Here is a 20,348-nt window from a genome sequence, read left to right on the forward strand (position 1 = left end):
TGCAAAATGGAGGAAATGGAGGGAATGTGACTTTTGGATGCCACCATTAGAGTAATAAGTTCCTGTGATCTTATATTGCACTTAGGAAAGGTACAGTGAAGATGCAATTAGATTCAGCTGCTTTTTTTCCCCTCTTCATGAGCACTGAAGGAGCTCCAACTGCTGGAGGCAGTGGTGAGCAGGTGATATGAATCCAAATCTCAGTGGATCCCTACTATACTATGGAATTATTCTATCTATGTAATACAAGTTCCTTTGGTAGGACAAAAAGCTTTCAGTTGCCTGTCATTTTTTTTCAGGAATCATATTCATATCTGGGGGGTAAATATGTACATCCTTATTCTGGCTTCAATGAAAGTTACAAACATTTTCTCAAAAAGGAGTTAGTTTTTTAGAGCAATTTCTGTGCTTGCTCAGGAACTTTTACAGGGTAATAGTAACACTACACTCACCACCTATGAGTAATCATTTTCACTTTTTTTCATCTAGCAAGAAAAAAAAAAAACTTGAAAATTTACGTGACACCATGACCAATCAAAATATTTCATTTAATTCAGTAAAGATTTTAGACTACTGTTAAAAACTAGTATACTAAGTGCATATATATATAAAAATGTATACTACATAGCCCTGCTAAAAATAGTATGTAAGCTCAACCCTTTATGCTATAATTCCTGGCACCATAAAAACAAATTTATGTAATTTCAAATTTAGAGCAAATCTTTGTACAGCTCTGTGATAAGCACCACTGGACTAGCAAACAAGCAGGACCGGGTAACAGAGAAATATTTGAAGAAACTGTTCAAAAAAGGTTTGACAGTACTCTCACGGCAGAGAGATATCTCAAGAAGTTAAATACAGCCGTTAAATAAATGGCAATTGTAATTTCATAGATTTGGTAACTGCTGCAAGGTCCTGTGGAGAGCTGTGGAAACGAAACGCATGTACTGACACTGCAGTAAACTATCATATCTTTGAAATTATGAATCTTGAAAGTATACATGATGGAAGGTTAAGGATTTCTCCTGGGGTTATTTTACATATCAGATTCAACTTGAGACAGTGTGGCACTTTGTCTTCTGTTTTCTTTTGCCTAGTTGGGCTCTGAGGCAACCTTGCCCCAGATGCACCAGATTTTAGTGTGATCTCCTCCTTTGTACAGCTGATTGGGTGAATTCCCTTCTCTCCTTCCTGTTCTTTCTAGCTTCATTTTAGAATTCCTTTTCTACACTCCCTATTTGTCTCACTTCTACTTATTCTCCTTGTAAGTTATGATCATTTGCTCTTTTGTCATCCTTAATCTGCAGCTACAGCAATCTGCTGTTTTGTTTCACATCTGCCTTTTTCCTTTTATTTATTTTTTCTCCCACTTCCTCTTTCAAGCCTTTTAAAACAGGTAAAAATTGTTCATTTTAAAATTAAATTATTTATCTGAGATTAAATTACCCCCTGAGATTTGCCTAGAGCTGAGACTAGGTTTGATTTAGGTTTTTCAGGTAATCCTAACTTAAGTTCAACATTTTTATAGATTAGATACAGGACAATATCTGCTACATGTATTAGCTCTTTAACGTTAACCAGCAGCTAATTGTAAAGATGACACAAAATCTGTACTCTGAGGGCACCAATGGGCCTTGCTGTCCATGCCCAGCATCTCCCCAGGCCTCCCCCACCCTGCCCAGAGCCCAGGACCCCATTTCAGCTCAGCCTGGGGCTGTCAGTCCCTGCCCCAGCAGTGCTGCAGCCGTGCCAGTCTCCAGCCCTGCCTCTGGTCCTAACTATGGGATGGATGCTGGACCCACACTGTAGGTAGTTCATCTCCTGATGGACCCCTCAGACACACATAGTGGCTTTTTTCCAGTCCTGTCTTCTGCCCTGCCTTGTGCATAGACTATGTACCCATGTTACAGCCTTGTCTCCATACCTATGTCTGACCCAATCTGCTTTTGCTCCTGGCTGGGCTCCTTCAATGGACCCTGCACCCGAGTCATGTCTTGGAGCCTGTCTGGGGTGGTCAATGGAGCACATTACCAGTACCTGGCTCCGCACCCTGTGGGTGAGGGCACAGCTCACTGCCATTAGGGAAAAACCGTCCCTCTCTGCTCCCTGACAAAAAGTCAGGTTCTCAATAGGAACTTGCTTTATTACATAAAAATTCTATAACCACCTTCTGTAATATTTATCCCTTGCTAACACAGACTCTGAAACACCAAAAGAAAACTGCAGCATCTTTCAATGAATAATAAAGATGTTACTTGAGTGGGTGGCATGCTGGCATAGCTCTGGCAACTCACTGGACTGTTTGCATATGGATGAGTTATATAAACCCTGTTCAATCCTGTCGGCGAGCTCCCTCATGCCGACTGCTCGAGTCTCACTCTCCCACCTCTGGAGCAGGAAACTCTGAACTGGCTTCCTCTACCCACAGAGGGAGCCTAGGATGCTGTTTCAGGAATCTGCGTTGATGCCTACAGACGAGTGCAAACACTCTCTCGTGGCACTGTGCTTAGTCCTGCATGCTTTTATTTTAGAAATTGGAATGATAGAAATGTATCTTTCCAGACAAGTTTAATAACTGTACTCCAGGCATCATTCCTTCCATTGTTCCTTTGTTAAGGCTAATGGATCTCAGCAAGAGCTCAAGTGGTCCTACGGGTACAGGTTAGCTGAAAATGTACTTGTTGGACTAGTTTTTCGCTAATGTTTTGTAACATATTAATAATTATTTCCTATACTACAAACAAGATCAAAACTCAGGGCTGGTTAATAAGCAAAACCAACACCTACAGTTATTCTCTTAAATTCTTGGTCTAGAGCTGTTTAGCTACATTCCTTGCTACTTGCTGATTGAAAACTTTCATGAACATGGATTTTTGTTTACATAAATTGAGAAGAATAGCTGGTGTCTAGATGAATGCCATATTCAAATGCAAATAGGGGGATTTGTGTACCGACAAGATAATTTATTCTTGGATTATACTCTATAAAACATTTCAAATAGCCTACCAGAAAACAGAGGTAGCACTAAGTATCTGAGATGGTCATCACATCCCATAAATAGAAAAACAGTCAAATTGCAGAGTTCATAAAAAATATTTATCTAAACTCATGCATGAATAATAAATATCCTTTAGAAATAGATACCAGAACAATCCACAACTTCACACTAAATGCTATTATTAGCATTTAATGCAAATTCATATTAGCAATCAATAATTTAACCTCAGCCATCTCAGTTTTGTAATAATGCAAAAATCTAAAATAAGAGCTATAGGCAGTGGATAAAAGTAGAAAAACAGTTTCGGGAAGTTCCTGGTATCATGGGTTATGAAGTTAGGGGTGGTAAGGTAATAATAGCAAATAATTTTTGAAGGATTTGAAGGCATTAAACTACATCTTCCTGAATATAGGGCAATGAAACAAGAAAATACTAATTCTAATGTTACAATCATGAACTCAGGTTAACAGTCTAGGTTAGAAAGCAAATGCATAACTAACTTTAGTTAGTTCAATATTCTAAATTACTTCATTTTCTGTAGGTGGAACTAAAACTAGAAACAATTCTGTGTGCTGTAATTTCTATAATCAGCTAAAGATTTTTAACTAGCATGTGATGTTCTTGTGATTACTAGAAATGTGAGCTTCCAAAGATTCATATCTATTTAAATCTAAAGACTACTAGATTAAGGAAACATGAGTGAATCAACGGAACTTTCAAGAAACTGTTGTTAATTCAGTTTTAGTAGACTGAGATCTCTATATAATTTATGAAAGATAAACTTCATCATAGTCTCACTTGGCCACAACTTCTGTAACCCCTAACATATTTCTAAGTGTAATACTCGCACGCAAAGAGCGCCAAAAGATATTGAACAAAGTTTTAGAGATTTGTCCTTAGTAATCACTTTATGGTTTTCATATAGTCTATTTAGAAGCTAGGAATATTCTGTTCTTTAAAGTATTTCCTGGCCACAGGTTGTGAAAGCCTAATTTTTCAACAGATACTTTTAAACTGTACTGAGGTGCTAATTCCTATTCTACATACATTTTTAACCTGGTATTGAACTTGTTTCTGCTTTAAGGAATAAATGCTGTTCAATTTAGTGACATCAATTGAATTAAATATTAATATACATGAATGTAAATGATTACATAGTTGCAAGGTTCAGATTAAAGTGCAAGGAAAAAGCTGAACCTAAGCAAGTAAATTCTAAAACTCTAAAGTAATCTGATAATTCTTTTCATGTCATTTATCATGGCTTGAAAAAGATATCTCTTAACCTCTGGAATTACAGTGGGATGATTACAAGAGCATTATCAAATGAGGGCACCGTTAGCTTTAGACATACCAACACTCTGGCATTAACTTTATGAAATACAGCTGAACTGTGGTTGTGGAGACAACATAGATTATTAGTACTCCCTCTGGACTGTTGGGTTCAGTGGAGAAACAGGCAAGACCTCAGTCCTACTGGAAATAACTTTGAAAATATTTTAATCAATTTTTTATAAGTTCTGAAGTCTACAATCCAGCTTTGTTGATCCTTTTATCCTTCATCTAGATGGGCATAGCTCAGTAAATATTCAACCTCATGGTGCAAAAAAGAGCCAGTATGTACAGCTCAGTGACTTCAGAGAAAGGTCTGACAGAGGAGAGAATTGACCAGGAAGAGCAGATTGCAGCATTAACATTATCATCCTCAGAAATGTTTTCAAAACCACCTTAGGAGTTAGGGACCCAGTTACTACCAATAGAATCCAGGAGGTAATGTGAGTAATATTATTTTTAAGCCACTTTCACAACCAATTTATTTGAGTTCCACTTGGTTTTGTTGTATCAGTGCAATTTTGTAAGGCTAGGCCATAGGCAGGTATATCCAAACTTTTAAAGTGAGAATAACTTTTATTCACTTAATTTGATTTTCTGTACAGTAATGTATACAGTTCTTCTTAGCCTTGTCCCCAAACATATTTAAACATCATACTACTTCACTCTCCATTTTACTATTAGTTGTCAATATTTCTGAGCTTCACGCCCTTGGAAATCAATGAAAATCTGATTTTCTTAGTTTTGCACTCTATGTATTCATACCATTCTGCACAAATACTATGGGTGTATATGAATATGGTATAGGTCTACCTCATGCCATACATACTTATTAAAATGCATGTCTTCTTATAACTCAGTATCTCTCACTCCTTCTAAAGGGAAATTATTAATGTGAGAATATTTTAAAAATACTGAAACAGGCTCTAAGAACAGTGGTAAATACACTATTTGAATTTTCATAGATTTGAGTAGTATATTCAAACTGCACATAAATTGTTCATGTCTGAGGTCATATAAACTTCTATTCTAACCATATTTAACAGTAGAATGTAAGGATCAGATATTAGGTTAATAAGAACATGAAAGAAGAGATGGTAGGGATTCTGTATACTTTAGTCTTCTTTCTGAGACTAAGTTTTTCAACAAAATAAAAGAAAGTATCTTTAGGTCTGACAAACATTTTACTACATGCTCTCCAAGGAAGAATACATCTTGTGTATTAATTCTGTGAGAACAAAAAAGTAGTTTGGTTACTCAGAAATAACAGTACAACTGACCAGACTGCCAAGGTTTAAACTTTTTCCAAAGGAGAAAATATCAGTACTTGAATGGGCTCTGAATCTCCTAGGCTGTTTCACTAAAACGTTATATCTGATATGGAGAAATACCTCTGAAAAGTCTCAGTATATTAAGTCAGTCAAATTACATGTTAATCCTCCAAGTAAAAGAGAGTTTGTAGAGATTCCTTTTCTCAAGCAGTCCTATTGCAGAGTATCTAAATTTAGCAAGAAAAGATCTGATGGTCACAAGTAGACTACAAACAAAATTGACAAGAATCAGGCTATACATTTACTCCCTGATGAATGTCAATATTTATGATATTATAGTTCCATTTTCTTAAGTTTCTCTGCTGTCAATCTATTCCTTCTAGAAGACATATGCCGGAAAGCATTTATTCAAGTCTGTGAATATAATGATTGAATTGCTTTGCAAACAGTTTTGGAAAAAGAAGCCTAACACTGAACACAAAAAGCATGGACAGAGGTAAAAGGTATGTGTTGATAGGCATTCATAGAGAGAGTGGAAAAGTAAAAGGAAAATGTATCAGAGACTACATGGGTAAATATGGTCTGATGACTTACATTTTTACTGTATTTTCAGTTTAGCCTGTGTCTTCATTTGTATCAGGCTGTTTCAAAACCAGCTCTGATTAATTGGTGTATGAAGAGCATATAGCTGAATATTACATTTATGACACTACAGGGTAAAATTGCCAATATAATAGGAATACATGAATAACAGAAAATAAAATAAATGCTTGCAGCCTTTTGCGTCCAACTCCCATTGCGTTTATCCTAAAACACAGCCAAAAGCTCTACAATTATCCTGCTGTTTGCCCAGTCTTCTGTAAGGTTTGTTTTGGGATTCAATGGATCATTAAAACAGATGCATCTTTATCTCTTGTTTAGGCATTTACAATGTAGAAGTCAACAAAACATTAATCCAATTATTTGTGTTTTCTTCTGTAGAATTTATATGGTCTTTGGGTAAGTTCAGTAGCATGCAATGTGTTATGACTATCATGTTCTCAGTAAATAAATGCCCAAAATGTTTCTTTGACATATTTTACAGCTGTATGGCTTTTGTTCTCCATTATTTTATATTCTAGTTGATTACATACACTTAAATTACCATTCAAATAATTTGAAATGCAGAGATTTGTAAAAGAAATATGAAGATTGGCATGAATAATGCATGAATAGAAATGCATGTGTGAAAGCACCAGAAGAAACAGTGCTATGAAGAGTTAAAGGTATGGTCTGTATGGATAACCAAGGACACAGCTGACAGTGGTAAAACACTAAGGAATGTGTTTCTCTCAAGAAAAGGAGTGTGCTCTGATAAAACAAGAGTACAATTTATTAGCAGAAGACCCTACACTATCTAGGAGGACAGCAACAATATTACAGCACATTGTATGTGATATTCATCTTCCTGTTATTCCAAAAGCAAGACAGACTCTAGCTCTAAAATATCCGAGACAAGGAAGCAAAACCAATGATCACCACTGAAGTAAACAAAATTTTGGATCAAAAGGACCATGCCATAGCAACTGTTGACTCTTAAAGATCTATCCAAAAACCAGTTTGCTATTGCTAATCAAAAGGAACCCAACAGATGCCATGAGAATGCAATAATCAGCCTTCCATGTCACACACAAGTGACCACGGACAGGCAACTTGGACACACGTGCATACGCACCTTGGTGCTTTAGGTACTGAGTGTGAGAGTAAGTGACATTAGTAAGAAAACCTGAGTGACTGTAAACAGTTTTGCCTGAAACAAGAATCACCTTCTCCTTCCATAACATTTCATATTGGCTTTAGCTGCATGAATTCCCCCCAGTAGTTCTGCCACTGCAACTTAAAATTCCATGTTCACTTTGCAGTTGTTAATAAGATAAAAGGAAGTACAAAATGAAAGCCAAATGTGTGGCTCTTTTCCTTACAGTGTAGTCCTATAATTGATGGTAAAGAGTTCACAGACTTGCAGTTTAAAAATTTCAAACTGCATAAGCATTTCCTATTGAGGAGGCATCAAACAGCACTGGGAGCAGGGACCAGCTGCTGGAGCCGTCTCCTCTCATTGAGCCCCTCTTCTTATCAGCTACAGAGTCAGGTTTCCTCTGTGTTTTCTTCTTTTTTTTTTTTTTTTTTTTTTCCCCTCTTTATGATGCTACAAATATTTCAGTCTTTTTGCACAGCACATCAGCTTCAGTGGGTAGGTAGGAGTTGGGAGGGAAGTGATGTTATCCTTATTTTACAGTCTGGTTGTTGCGGTTGGCTATTGCAAAATTAGAGCTGTGGGTTCAAAACTGTAAGCTTAAGAGGTCTTCCACTTTGTAAGAAGGTGCATGGCTCATTTTATTAAAATCTATGAATTAAATTCACTTTATCAAAGTGCTTAGTTTAACCACACAGAGATTTAAAAAGGGGAAGTAACTGCTGCAAAACAGACACTAATTTATAATTAAAATATATACTTTTAAGTATATGACTTACCACTGTGAAAACTGCCTTATGCCAACGTGCCTACACATATCTAATTAAAATTCTGCCTTAATTAAGTACGTGTATTTTATGTTTTCTGCCCTTGGAGGAGGGAGGATATTAACAGCTTTGGAGGAAGACCACTTTGCCAAAACTGCAACCATATGGCAGCAAACAGAAAAGGGCAGCCTAACAAGGCTTCATTGTTAAAAGAAAGGTTGACTTCTGAGTGAAATTTTAGCTTCTATAGGCAGAACCATACTAGGGAAGATAAAGGCTTCATGCCTGAGTAGTGCCTGTGGAACAGATGGAAGAAAGAGAGGAAACTGAGCATGTAGCTTCTGGCAGTCAAAGGTCTGCACAATTTCTATGACATGTTACAGCTGTACAGGGCATAACCGTGAACTCTTACTCCTCTCATTCAGCTTTTCTGGCTGTGGCCCTACCTGATTCCACCTTTTCCTGATCTGCTGAAGTCATGTCTGCTTTACTTTCCCAATCTTTGTGCTAAAACTCATGTCCCTCACAAATATGAAGAGCGAAATTTCTAGCAATTTCCCACACCGTAGAGGAGTCATTGATAACAAACAGTCTTGTCAGCAGAGAAGGCAAGATAAACAAAGTAAGTAACTTTTGTATGATGACTGCCTTCAACTTTCATCCCAATATGAAAGATCAGAGAAAGTACACTACAAAATGTATTCTAATACAGTGCTCCATGACCTACTGTTAATCTTTTGCATTAAATATGTGCTACATGACATAGAAACAATAGTGTCTTGCTTGTGGAAAAAACTGATGTAACTGAAGTTGTAGGGTTTATTCTGAATACAGAAAAACCCACATGCAGCTCTGCTAACTTCAAATGAGATATGGCTCATGTGGAGTCCACCAGGGCATAGCTGTCAGCATTCCAGAGTCCTCCTGGTTTCAGATTAGCTCTAGAGGAGCCAATTCATGGGTGTCTCTGAAGCTGTAGACATGATAATACATCTGCTAAAGTAAATATTTCAGAAGATTTGCTAGTTCCCTTGAAAGTGATTTTTTTAATACGGTATAATTCTGTTGCATACACCTCTTCCTGTAACAAGCAGCATTAATCTTTGAAAGGCATTCACTCAGGTAGCCTCAGTGTGCAAGGTTTGGAGCCTTGATATTGATATTTAGACATAGATACCGTGATACTAGTACTACTTTCAAGCATAGGGAAAGGCACAAAAGGCACACAAATTAACACAAAAGGGGAACAAATTAACTTTGTAAAATCCAAACTTGCTAAACGAAATAAGAAATTTGCGTATTTCAGCTGTATGAAAAAGGCTTCTTAGTATATTATGTTCCAAACCAAAACTGTAGATCAAGAAACTGAAGGATATTCCAGAAACTCTGCCCTGTATACCTCTAGGGGGAAAAATGAGAGCACTCAAGGATAGGTACATGCTCAACTGACCAAAGAAATTCTGACTACAGTGCACTTGCATGCACACAGCAACTGGATAGTGCTTTTATGGAGAACATCCAAAAAAGAATTCATGATTAGCAGAATTATAAAATTGTAAATCACTCTCCATGTGCTAGAACATATTTGACAGAAGTGGTTCTCTCAAAAGCCCAGCTCAGTCCTAAACTGATTGTAGATTATTTTGATATGGAATGACCTTCAATTATTTTCCTTGTCATTGTTTTAATTGCTCTGACTTGAAACGATTCTTACTTTAATCATTATCCACGTTAAACAAAAAATAGAAAGTCTATGAAGTAGATTATTTCTTGATTATTCCCTTCCAAAGTGACTTGCAAGTGTAAGTAAACTCTGAATCACACACCTCTGAACAGCTACTGGGCTCCAACCAACAGAAATACTGCTATGTGTGCCTTGACAGACTTTTTTATTGTAGAAAAAATTGTTTATAATTAGGCAAAGAAAATATGATATTGAAGTGTTTCTTCTTTTTACAAGAGAAGTACAGATGGCTGGTATTTAAACATATTATCTTTTCTAAATCCTTTGCGAAATGTATGTTACTAATCAGTGTAAGTATCTACCATGCCAAAAAAAAGACAGCTGCTCCATTTATTAAACTCTACCTTGTAGACAGTTCCATCTAAATCAGGTTATCACAGTAGTCACAGAATCATTACAAAATAGACTCAATGTGACTTAAAACAAGTGGCCTAATGCATACAACTGTCTCAAGCCAAGGTCAGTTATACCTCAACCATTGTTTTTTTAATTCTGGCAAATATCCAGAAGTCTTTAAGATGCTGCTGAATGTTACAGAGGTTATAATCTTCCTAATAATCTATTTGGATGCTTCACTATATTGCCTTTAATAATTTTGTCCTGGGGAGAAGAGGGGGAAATTAATTTCAGCTAGTCTTAGATAGCTACATCTGAGGAGGTCCTCTAGCTCCCTTTACAGATACTTCTAGTGCCATTTGCCATGCTTCAGACATTTAGGTATGATGAATGATACCAAAGAAGTGCCTGCTTATCTATCTCAGTATTAGTGGCTCAGACCGTACTCAATGCAGTCTGCACTGCAAAGTCTGAACTTAGACATTAAGAATAAGATTAATCTGTCTGACCTACCATTATTTTCATCAAACCCATGTTTCCATTATTTGCGTACAAGAAAATCCAATGAGACAACATCAAAACCTTAACAAGTCCACATACTGGGCACCTACTGCTCTTTCCTTACCTACAAAATCTGATATTCGCTCCTAGGAGGGGATTAGATTGCTTTAATAGGCTTGCTCTTGGAAAATCCATGTTGTCTCTTACTTACTTCTTTGCTACTTTCTGGCTACTTAAGTAGTCTATCTGTTCAGCAACTTTTCTATGAATTGAAAATAATTCCCCAGATTGTCCTTCCTTTCCCCTTTTAAAGATAAGTTCTACATCATTCTCTTTTAGTCTGTTGGTACCTCATCCACCCTCCAAGAATTCTCACAGGAAACCCACTAACAGGTCTAAATTTTTCAGACAGTTATGTAACCTAAAATGAAGTTAATTAAATCAATTTCAAGATACCTAACTATATAACCTGTACTTTCCTTATCTACAATTGAGGATCTATCCTTAGGATTAACTGTGCATGTCATATGCTCACCGATGACCTTTTCAGCAAACCTGCAATAAGAAGTCATTGTACGTTTTTGCCTTTTCTGCACCTACTATGAGCAGCTTTTCCTTTCCTGCAGTACCTCTCTTAGGTGCCAAAGATTTTTTTGTTGTTGTTCTTCTCCCTATTAATGTACTAATATAATTATGTTATATTAAATCTTTATTTCTCTTGCTAGTTGCATCTCACTGAGTGCTTTGGCATTTCTGACTTGTCTCTACATGTGTGCATTATTCTACCATGCTTAGTAAATAGAGAAATTTTTCTGATTATATCTAAGGTGAAAGAAAGGATGACAATTTAGCCAAGCTGGTCTTTTACACTTCTTAACTTTGGTGAAGCTTGTACTATGGCCGTTAGTAGTGTTTTGTTGAAGAACCCACAAATTTCTCTTTAACTTTCAGAGAGAGATTTGTTTTTAAATAAATTCTCTGACTTTATTGACATCTACCTTCTTGAGACTTTTTTTCCTGGGTAGTCTGTCAATCTAATTTTTTTTCCCAACAAGTACTGCGGTAACTAAAATCTCTCAGTACTATCAAGTCCAATGGGTTTGGATACGTACAAATGAACAATCTTGTTCTTTTCTGCTTCTTTACTGAAGAAGTTATATCCTCTACCACGACTGGACTACTAGTGTAATATATATGATCAATTCTCTGCAATGCCAATTTTGTCATAATCTTTCAATTAATTCTTGTCTATTCCTCATTAATTCTTCTGTTAATTCTTCCTTGTTCCTCCTTCTTCTACCATTAGTATACAAATAGCTAAGATACCTACAAACTGACCCATGCCTCTGTCTAGTCACTTTAATCCTGTTTTAAATAATCCTATCTTTCTCACAGGTTAGACTGATGTCCAATTTGCATTATTTAACATGAAGATTTTTGTCCTTACCACATGGCTCTTAATTTAAAGTTCTCTTTCTCTCAGAAAAGAAGGCCATGTAGTTATTTAGGGTGTGCTTGACTTGGACGTGAGAGGAGATACAATAATATCTCTTGAATCTTCAACCTCTTTATCCATTGCTGCAGAGCCTCATAAGCACTTTTGATTTGCTTAGGATCTTTCTTGGCAGTATCATTAATATTCCTTATCATATGTTAGTGATCAGTAGAATCCTTTTCAGCTTGGGAAATTGGCTCTTGTGAAGAAACACGCCAGCCATAATGTAAGTGCCAGGTGGTGCAGATGTCTCCACATCATCTTCAGTAGAAGGTCACTAGCCAGCACCATATTCTATTTCCTCTTGGTAATAGAGATTTGTACTCCTTGGGGTAGTGGGGTTTTTTTGTACTGTTATCATTGAGATTAGATCTTACTTGCTCCTGCTTTTGATTTCAGTGGTAAGCAATTCAGATGTTGAATGCTATAACGCCCTCAGAAGACATCAGCAGCCATCTTCCTTTCTGTAGTTTCGAGTTTACTCCTCAGTACCAGTACTGCTAGCAAACTGAAAGCTCTGCTTTCATTTTTTGTTTCCAGATGCATGCTGTGGATAAAGTTCTCATGACCACGCTCAGCCAGTTTTGATTCTCTCCTTTCACTGCTCCTCTAACGGCTTCTTAAGAGATTCCCCTGCAGATCTAAAAGAAGTCTTTCCAGACTTTAACAGTAGGAAAATATAGGCCAAAGTTCCTGTAAATCCATTCAAAAGATTTCATCACAAGATGTCATCACTGTCTAATTTTAAATATAGCTATTGAATTATCAGTATATAACATATTTCCCCTCAAATATTTTTCACTGAGAATGAGATACTATGTAGTATTAAAAGCTCTTCATGCCGGGTAGATTAAGAATAGTTGTGCTTATATTTAATGTATTTTTGTTTTTACTAACAGTTCATAAAAATGCTGAGGTATAATATGAAGTACAGGACTAAGCAAATACTACAATGAAGGATTCCATATCAAGCCACATTTGCTCTTCAGTATTATCAGAAATTTTACTGTTTGCAAGTTATTAGACAAGAAAAGTGAATTTTCCTGAACATAGTGCTCAATAATCTAGATACTTTCAGTTCAATGCTAAGAGAAATCTCTTTGACCTGTACACTCTGAGCGTTAAATACATTATTTTTAATCTCTATTGATAATCTTTTTTACACATATAGAATCATAGATAGTGTGGGTTAGAAGGGGCCCTTTAAAGGACATCTTGTCCAATCCCCTGCAATGAGCAGGGACATCTTCAACTAGATCAGGTTGCTTAGAGCCCCATCCAACCTGGCCTTGAATGTTGCCAGGGACGGGACACCTACCACCTCTCTGGACAACCTGTTCCAGTGTTTCACCAACTCTCATTGTAAAAAATTTCTTCCCTATAATGTAGTCTAATTTACTTTCTTTCAGTTTAAAAATCATTACCCCCTTGTCCTATCGCAACAAGCCCTGCTAAAAAAGTTTGTTCTCATCTCTCTTATAGGCCCCCTTTAAGTACTGGAAGGCTGCAACAAGGTCTCCCTGGAGCCTTCTCTTCTCCAGACTGAACAACCCCAACTCTCTCAGCTTGTCTTCATAGAGAAGTGCTCCAGCCCTCTGATCATTTTTGTGGCCCTGCTCTGGACTCACTCCAACAGGTCCATGTCTTTCCTGTGCTGAGGGCTCCGGCGCTGGATGCAATATGGTATTTACCTGATACCATAATACTTATTTTTTATTCCTAAGCGTAGTCCAGATCTTTACATTTGGCTGTGTTATGCTTAGCACAGAGCCGGGAATGAGAAGGTGAACGAGAAATTCTAAGATGGAATTTAGGTCCTCAGTACTACAATACTTGGGCAGATAAAACCCTAAGTAAAACACATTGGGATCGAGACAATGACAGCATCTGCAAGTAATTAGACAAGGGCTATGTGAGGCACCTCTGATGAACAATGGGGCACCTTGGACACTTCTTGCCACTAAACTACAGGAGCTTAAATAGAAGCAGCACACGACAAAAAAAGTTGATTTGCTGCAGAAAACGTGAAAGTAACACCTTCATTGGGGCCAAAGACCTATCAAAAAATCTCTTAGGTTATATTATCAATAAGAAAAAACCTGTGTATTGCCTTGTGGTAGTTAATAAGTGGTAATTAACAGAAGCTAAAATCTTAAGTAAAATCTGTTGCTAAATATATCACTGTAATAAGGCTCCACTTGATTGGTTACTCCAGTCTGCTAACGGTGAGAAATACACTCCTTATTTTCTGCTAGATAACCCTATTACTCTGTTAACAAAGTAAGAATATACTTAAAGTATAACATGTTTAATATAATGCATTTAATGATTTGATATTATAATAGTTCCCTTTGCTGCCTAAACTGTGTTTGACTGAAACCTGGAAAAGGCATAAAGGAATGAAAAGTGGAAAACATATAAGTGAAGTTGCATATAGCCAGTTCTATAACAGAAAGGTCATTATTGCAGTCTCCATGTACAAGCAAAATTGATTAAATTTCAAGAAAAGTAGTTGTATTTTGATTAATAGTACATAGCTTGATTTCTTCATTAAGAGTAAAATCAGATTATCATTCTAAATTAGCTAAATACTATTAAGGAGTTAAAAGAAAAAATGTTGGTTTGCAGGAAGCTGCACACCGAACAGATAAAGTTGGGACTCGGAGTCCCCTCTGGGAAAAGACAAAGCAAAGAGAAGAGTAGATCACCTGCCACTGAAAGAGCTGAAGAACCAAACGCCACATGTGAATGCCAAGAAAAATGATGTATGCAGTAGAAGCCACTAAATGGTTGATGACAAGAGTTGTGACATGTTTTCTGATCTTAAAAGAAAAAAGTAGAAAAAGAAAAGCAGTGGTCAGTCATAGAAAGGGACAGAGTAGTATTTACACATCACTAAGTTATGCAAATTTGCATACGCATACTGTTGCTTTTGTCTCCTTTTCATAGCTCTTACTTGCTGTGCAACTTCTTAATGGACACCTGATTTGCATTTGTGTGCCCGTGTACTACCATGATAAAAATAATAAGCAGCAAATCCTGAATTACTTATAATCTTCAGAAAATATTAACTATCTCCTAACATAGAGTTTCTCCATGAATAATTCTTCTTTCCTACAATGCAAGTTTCAGAAAGAAAAAATAGCCTGCCAGGACAACATGCCTAGCGCTTTTCACAATATTGCCCCTTACTCTTTTATAAAAAAATAATCTGAATCAGCTTGTTCTTTCTGCAATTATATTTGTATTAAAATCAGTTATTTTCTCTTTTTCCTAATTCTCTTCTCACTGTCCAGCTACTGTTAAAATAGCTGTGTCAACTCTATTTAATTGATAAGATTCGTCCTCTACAGATATAATGCTCCATGAAATGGATAGTTGTTAAAATACTTTTTTTTTTTAGAAAAATTTTAAGCAATAAGGTACATAGTCTCCTGCCCAATACATAAACCCAAGTAATTGCGTGCAATTGCTAGCAGGGATGTACCAGTACAGGTGAGTTAACGTAGCTTTGCCTCAAGAACAAATTATTCAGACGTACAAGTCAGTTTTCTTTCCATGAGTTAGGAAGAAGACGTAGTACAATTCTTATCAGCACAGTTGCATAGGCTTATGCTGACACACTAACAGGCTAGTCATGACTTAGAGTTCTTAGAATTCACTGTGGTATGGAAGGTTTGCAAATTTTCCCATCATTGCTAACACCAGTCACTGGCTGTCAGCAACATTTTCAGCCCTGTGCCAAATATTTGCTCCAAGCAGCATTAGATAATATAATGCTTTAAAAAAGTGCCAGCAGCTACTGGATTATATATACTCAGGGTCCCATCATTCCAAACAAAAATTCAGCTGAAAAAGATGGGAAAATATCCCCCTAGTAGAAAGAATTCAGTATGAAGACATTAATGGAATATTTTTTCTGGTAAGATTTCAAAACAACATTAATGACTCCAATATGTTATTTAAAGTAACAGCTCCAGGATACTGGGCCTAATGCATCTCTAACAGTAAACAACATTGATTCTGTTCATGGTTATTCAAATACCTACAAATGATTTCAACACAGTGGGTTATTATAGTTTCCCTAAAGATAGTTAAGTCAAAATTAAACAAGTTAGTTGTTTTTCCTTACTTGTAGTGTGATCATTCATCTCCCCCAGTCCAGTATTAATTCCAGCATCTATTGAACTCATGATTTTATCAATCTACAAGAAAGAGAACAGTGAAAACAATTGATTGGCCCCATCTTCGTTATTTTATTTTAGTTTTTCATGCATAAATTTATGGCATTATTACTCTCATTAGGTAAACAACAATCAAGACTGCAAACTGCAAAAATCAAAGGTAGACAACTAATTGCTCAACTTTGATTTTTATTTTGCAACATTTGTATGCTAGCAAAAGCTAAAGCTTGAGACTAGTATTTCTTTTTCTGTAGTACAGTTCCTTTTGTACTGATAACTATGCTCATCTAGGTATATCTCATTCTTCAGAACTATTTTGTCATATTTCAGTATATAAATATGAATGAGAAAAAGGCATATATTAAAGTATATAACAGAATGGATTTTAATTTTATAGGCTTGTTTCATTTGATGATAACTATGAAATACTAGAGGTCTATTTGAGTAGTAATATTAATGCATAAGAAAATAATATTTTTGTGTGTTATAAAGTACTAAAGCAATTGTTCAATTGAGATTTCCGGAGAATTTCCTAGCTCCCTTTTTTCCATATGCCCCAAGGCCACTGAATAGGTATGAAACATAGCTGCGTCCCCACATACCACAGAATGATATTGTTTGTGAAACAGTACTACACTGATCCCAAAACTCATTTGCGCATTTATAAATTACATTGAACTTACTATGCCAAAAATTATACCTTATTTCCATAAGAACAGGACAAAAGAAAAAGTGAATCAAAAGGTTGGTGTTGTCTAAGAAAGCCGACACACAGAAAAACAGTAAAACTCAGTTTTACTGAGCTTAATATTAGGAGTATTAGGAAAACTATCTCCTTTTAAAAACTATGTATTAGTCACTGGTGACAGGAGAAAATCTGGGAATTATGTCAGAATCTGCAGATTTAGAATTAATACTTCAAAAAAAAAAAAATCCCCAAACTACCTTCTTCTTACTCTTAAGAACATCAAACCCTGATGTCCCCCTAAAAAGGCAAACTTGGACCTGACTTGTTTCAGGATTTAATAACAATGTATCCAAGTTACTACCATAAAAACTTGATCCTAAGTACCTTTCCACTGAGAAAGTATTTCCTTCACAACAAAAACTACCTTTAGACATTTAGATGAGCTGGAAACCTTTTTCTAGAAAAATAACCAATCACAGAAACAAGCTCTGAGTTCTTCCTGAAATAAAATGGCACTCTGGAGATATATACATTTCCCCATAGCAGTCATTGTAAAGAGAAATGCTTGCTTCTCTGTAATAGCAGAAAAGATCTAAACTTTTCCCACTCTTAATTTACCTCAGTAAGATGGGAACTTTTGTGTCTATGAAGAATCATTTACATTCTTGAAATTTAGTACAGGAGAAAAAAAAGAAACAAGGTGTCTAAAAGTTATTTTAAATTTAGTTCTAAAACTAAAATAAAGTATTTTGTATAAGCAAGTATGTGCACTACAAACTCCATGGACATTTATTTTAATAGTCCTAAATTTACTGTAGCTATAAGTGTATTCCCACTTCACACAAGAGTCAGGTATATGTCAAACATTCTGTACACAGGCTACATACCAGTTAGAGGATATGTTATATATGGAGCCTTCACAGAATGCATCATCAACCTAAAAATCTTAGACTCTCCATTCCTGCCATTTTCTCTTGTCTCTTGCTGGTGGGCATTGCCATGGTGGGAAATAGTTAGCAAATATCTAAATAATGGGCATAGCTACAAACAATTTTACCAATTTTATTAGTGTCAGTGGTGAGGGCTTTAGTAGAAAATAATTTCCATGTCACAACAAATTGCAGAATTACTTCTGGTTAACCTCATTCACTATGGAAACATAAGACTTCATTAAGTGTGTAGCATTTTGAACAGAAATGCATTGCATTTTGTGCTGTCAAACTACCATGCATTACACTATGACATACTCTCTGAAGATTTGCAGTGTGGAAGATTCACTTTTTATTTAATCTTTAAAACTGAAAACAGTATCAGCATTTTCACAATACCATATATTTGCTTGTACTTAAAAACGAACAAAACTTACTTCTTCCCACTCCGATGTGAAAGAAGGTGTTCTCTCTGAATTCCCTTTGGAGCACTGTTGTTTTGGTGTGGGTTCACTCCAGTTGCTTCTTGCTTTTTTGTCATTTGGTGGATGGGTGATAAGATTAGAATCAGATTTTGAAACATTTTTGCACAAATGCATTTCAAGCAAAGTCTTTGGTAAAGATCGTATTCTCCCAAGTGTGCATGCTCGCTCCACAAATCCCCCAGTAGTAATAACCCATTGTTCACTTATCCTTGTTGACGTGCCAACCAATGTATGATTGTCTACTGGTTTAGTTTTAGTATGAAATATGGTTCTGTTTACAACTGGTGGCTTTTTTTTCTTAACAGGAGGATCCGTGTTGCTTGCTTTCTGTAGTTGTATCTGCTGCACTGTGCTCTTGCTCAAAATGCTTTTCTCTAGGGGACCACTGCACTGGTTTGCTTTGCTGTACAGCTGGAGTGGATTATCAGGTGGGTCACATGCAGGTGATGATCCATGAAGTAAACCTGCAAACTGTTCAGCTGGGTGTCCTATGGGAAGCTCACTTTCAGTGGATGTTTCTCCCTGGCAAAGACGTTCTGAAATGAGAGAGTACCTTGTAAAAAAACAGGGTGATAAAATACTGCAAACAACAAAACCCTTACTCTCTGCAAAATGACTTTTGTATGCTGCTTGGTTCTTTCCTATGTACAGAAATAAAAGATACTTATGCCATGAATTGATTTATTAGTCTCTTAAAAAACAATTCTCTCCTTAAACTTCGCTATTTTATCCTGACTAGTTGAAAAACAGCCAAAACCACTCAGTGCTATGCATAAACTCCAGGAAAAAAACAAATTTATAAAATAAAATAGGTCATTGCTATTCCGTCAACTTGATGGTGTCTCTTTTAATTTGTTATTGAGTTGAAATATGTACAAATTATACATTTTAATATGATGAATTAGCTAGTTACTTTATAGGTAGTAAAACACATGAAGAACCAGTATTGTCAGGAGTATTGTTAGTAACTTTTCTTTTCATAGTTATTATAATAATAGTGAATTTACACTGTGATGCTTTTTTACTGACAGTCTCTAAAGAATAGATTGTTGTTACAGTGATGTTTTTATTTCTGGGAACTTTTGAGAATAGATTCAAAGCAACAGTAACCATCGGAAAAAAAAGAATAGGAAATCAAGTCTTTTGAAACAAGTTTTATATGCATTTTAGCACACACACAAAGGAACTACAGAAAAAATGCACTTTTTGGCACAGAGTGGATTATTAAAAGTTTATAGCTCTTTTTATGCCTGTTGCTGAAAGACTAGGAAAAACCCCCAACTTTTGTAACTGTGCTGCCTCATTTAACGTATTGGTGTGGATAACATCACTCTATCCACGTGGCATTAATTTTGCCTATTCTACTCAGAATAACTGTGTCCCTACTAACAGTTGCATCTATATAACTACTTCATTAAAGATAAATACATTCATCTCATTCCTACTAGAAGCTGTATGTAGACTCTAACTGCAGGACTGTTTGCACAGCACTAGCTACCAGAAGGAATCAAACATAGCATCATGTCACACTTTGCAAAGAAATTGAACAGTTTCCTCCTATTTTCAAAAATATCTGCTTGTAAAAAAAACACACAAATCTCAAAATATCACAGTATTTGATTATATGAATGACAGAAGGAAGATTTTTGTGTGTACTTCAAAACACCATCAGCTCTTTTACTAGTCGGCAGCTTAAAAGTGTAAAATTATGTGGTTTTCTCATTTGTTAAAATATCAGGATAAAATTCTAATCGAGATTAGGAGTGCAAACGAATACAATCTACTTTTCTTCTTTGGGAAACAACTGACTGGAATATACACGTAAGACATTTTGCAACTAAGAAGATGTGGGGTGTCACGGTGAGAGGTTGAATGTGGGATGTGAC

General features: G+C 36.1%; 1 protein-coding gene across 1 annotated transcript in view; it reads right to left on the bottom strand.

The window, feature by feature from the left end:
* Nucleotides 1–20,348, bottom strand: part of ANKS1B (ankyrin repeat and sterile alpha motif domain containing 1B) — a 450,874-nt gene that overhangs the window by 207,961 nt on the left and 222,565 nt on the right. The window contains 2 exon segments of the mRNA XM_075749435.1: nt 16,309–16,381; nt 18,415–18,998. Of these exon segments, the coding sequence (XP_075605550.1) occupies nt 16,309–16,381; nt 18,415–18,998 (657 nt within the window).

This window comes from Balearica regulorum, chromosome 1 (assembly GCF_011004875.1).
Source record: "Balearica regulorum gibbericeps isolate bBalReg1 chromosome 1, bBalReg1.pri, whole genome shotgun sequence".
Lineage (NCBI taxonomy): Eukaryota > Metazoa > Chordata > Aves > Gruiformes > Gruidae > Balearica > Balearica regulorum.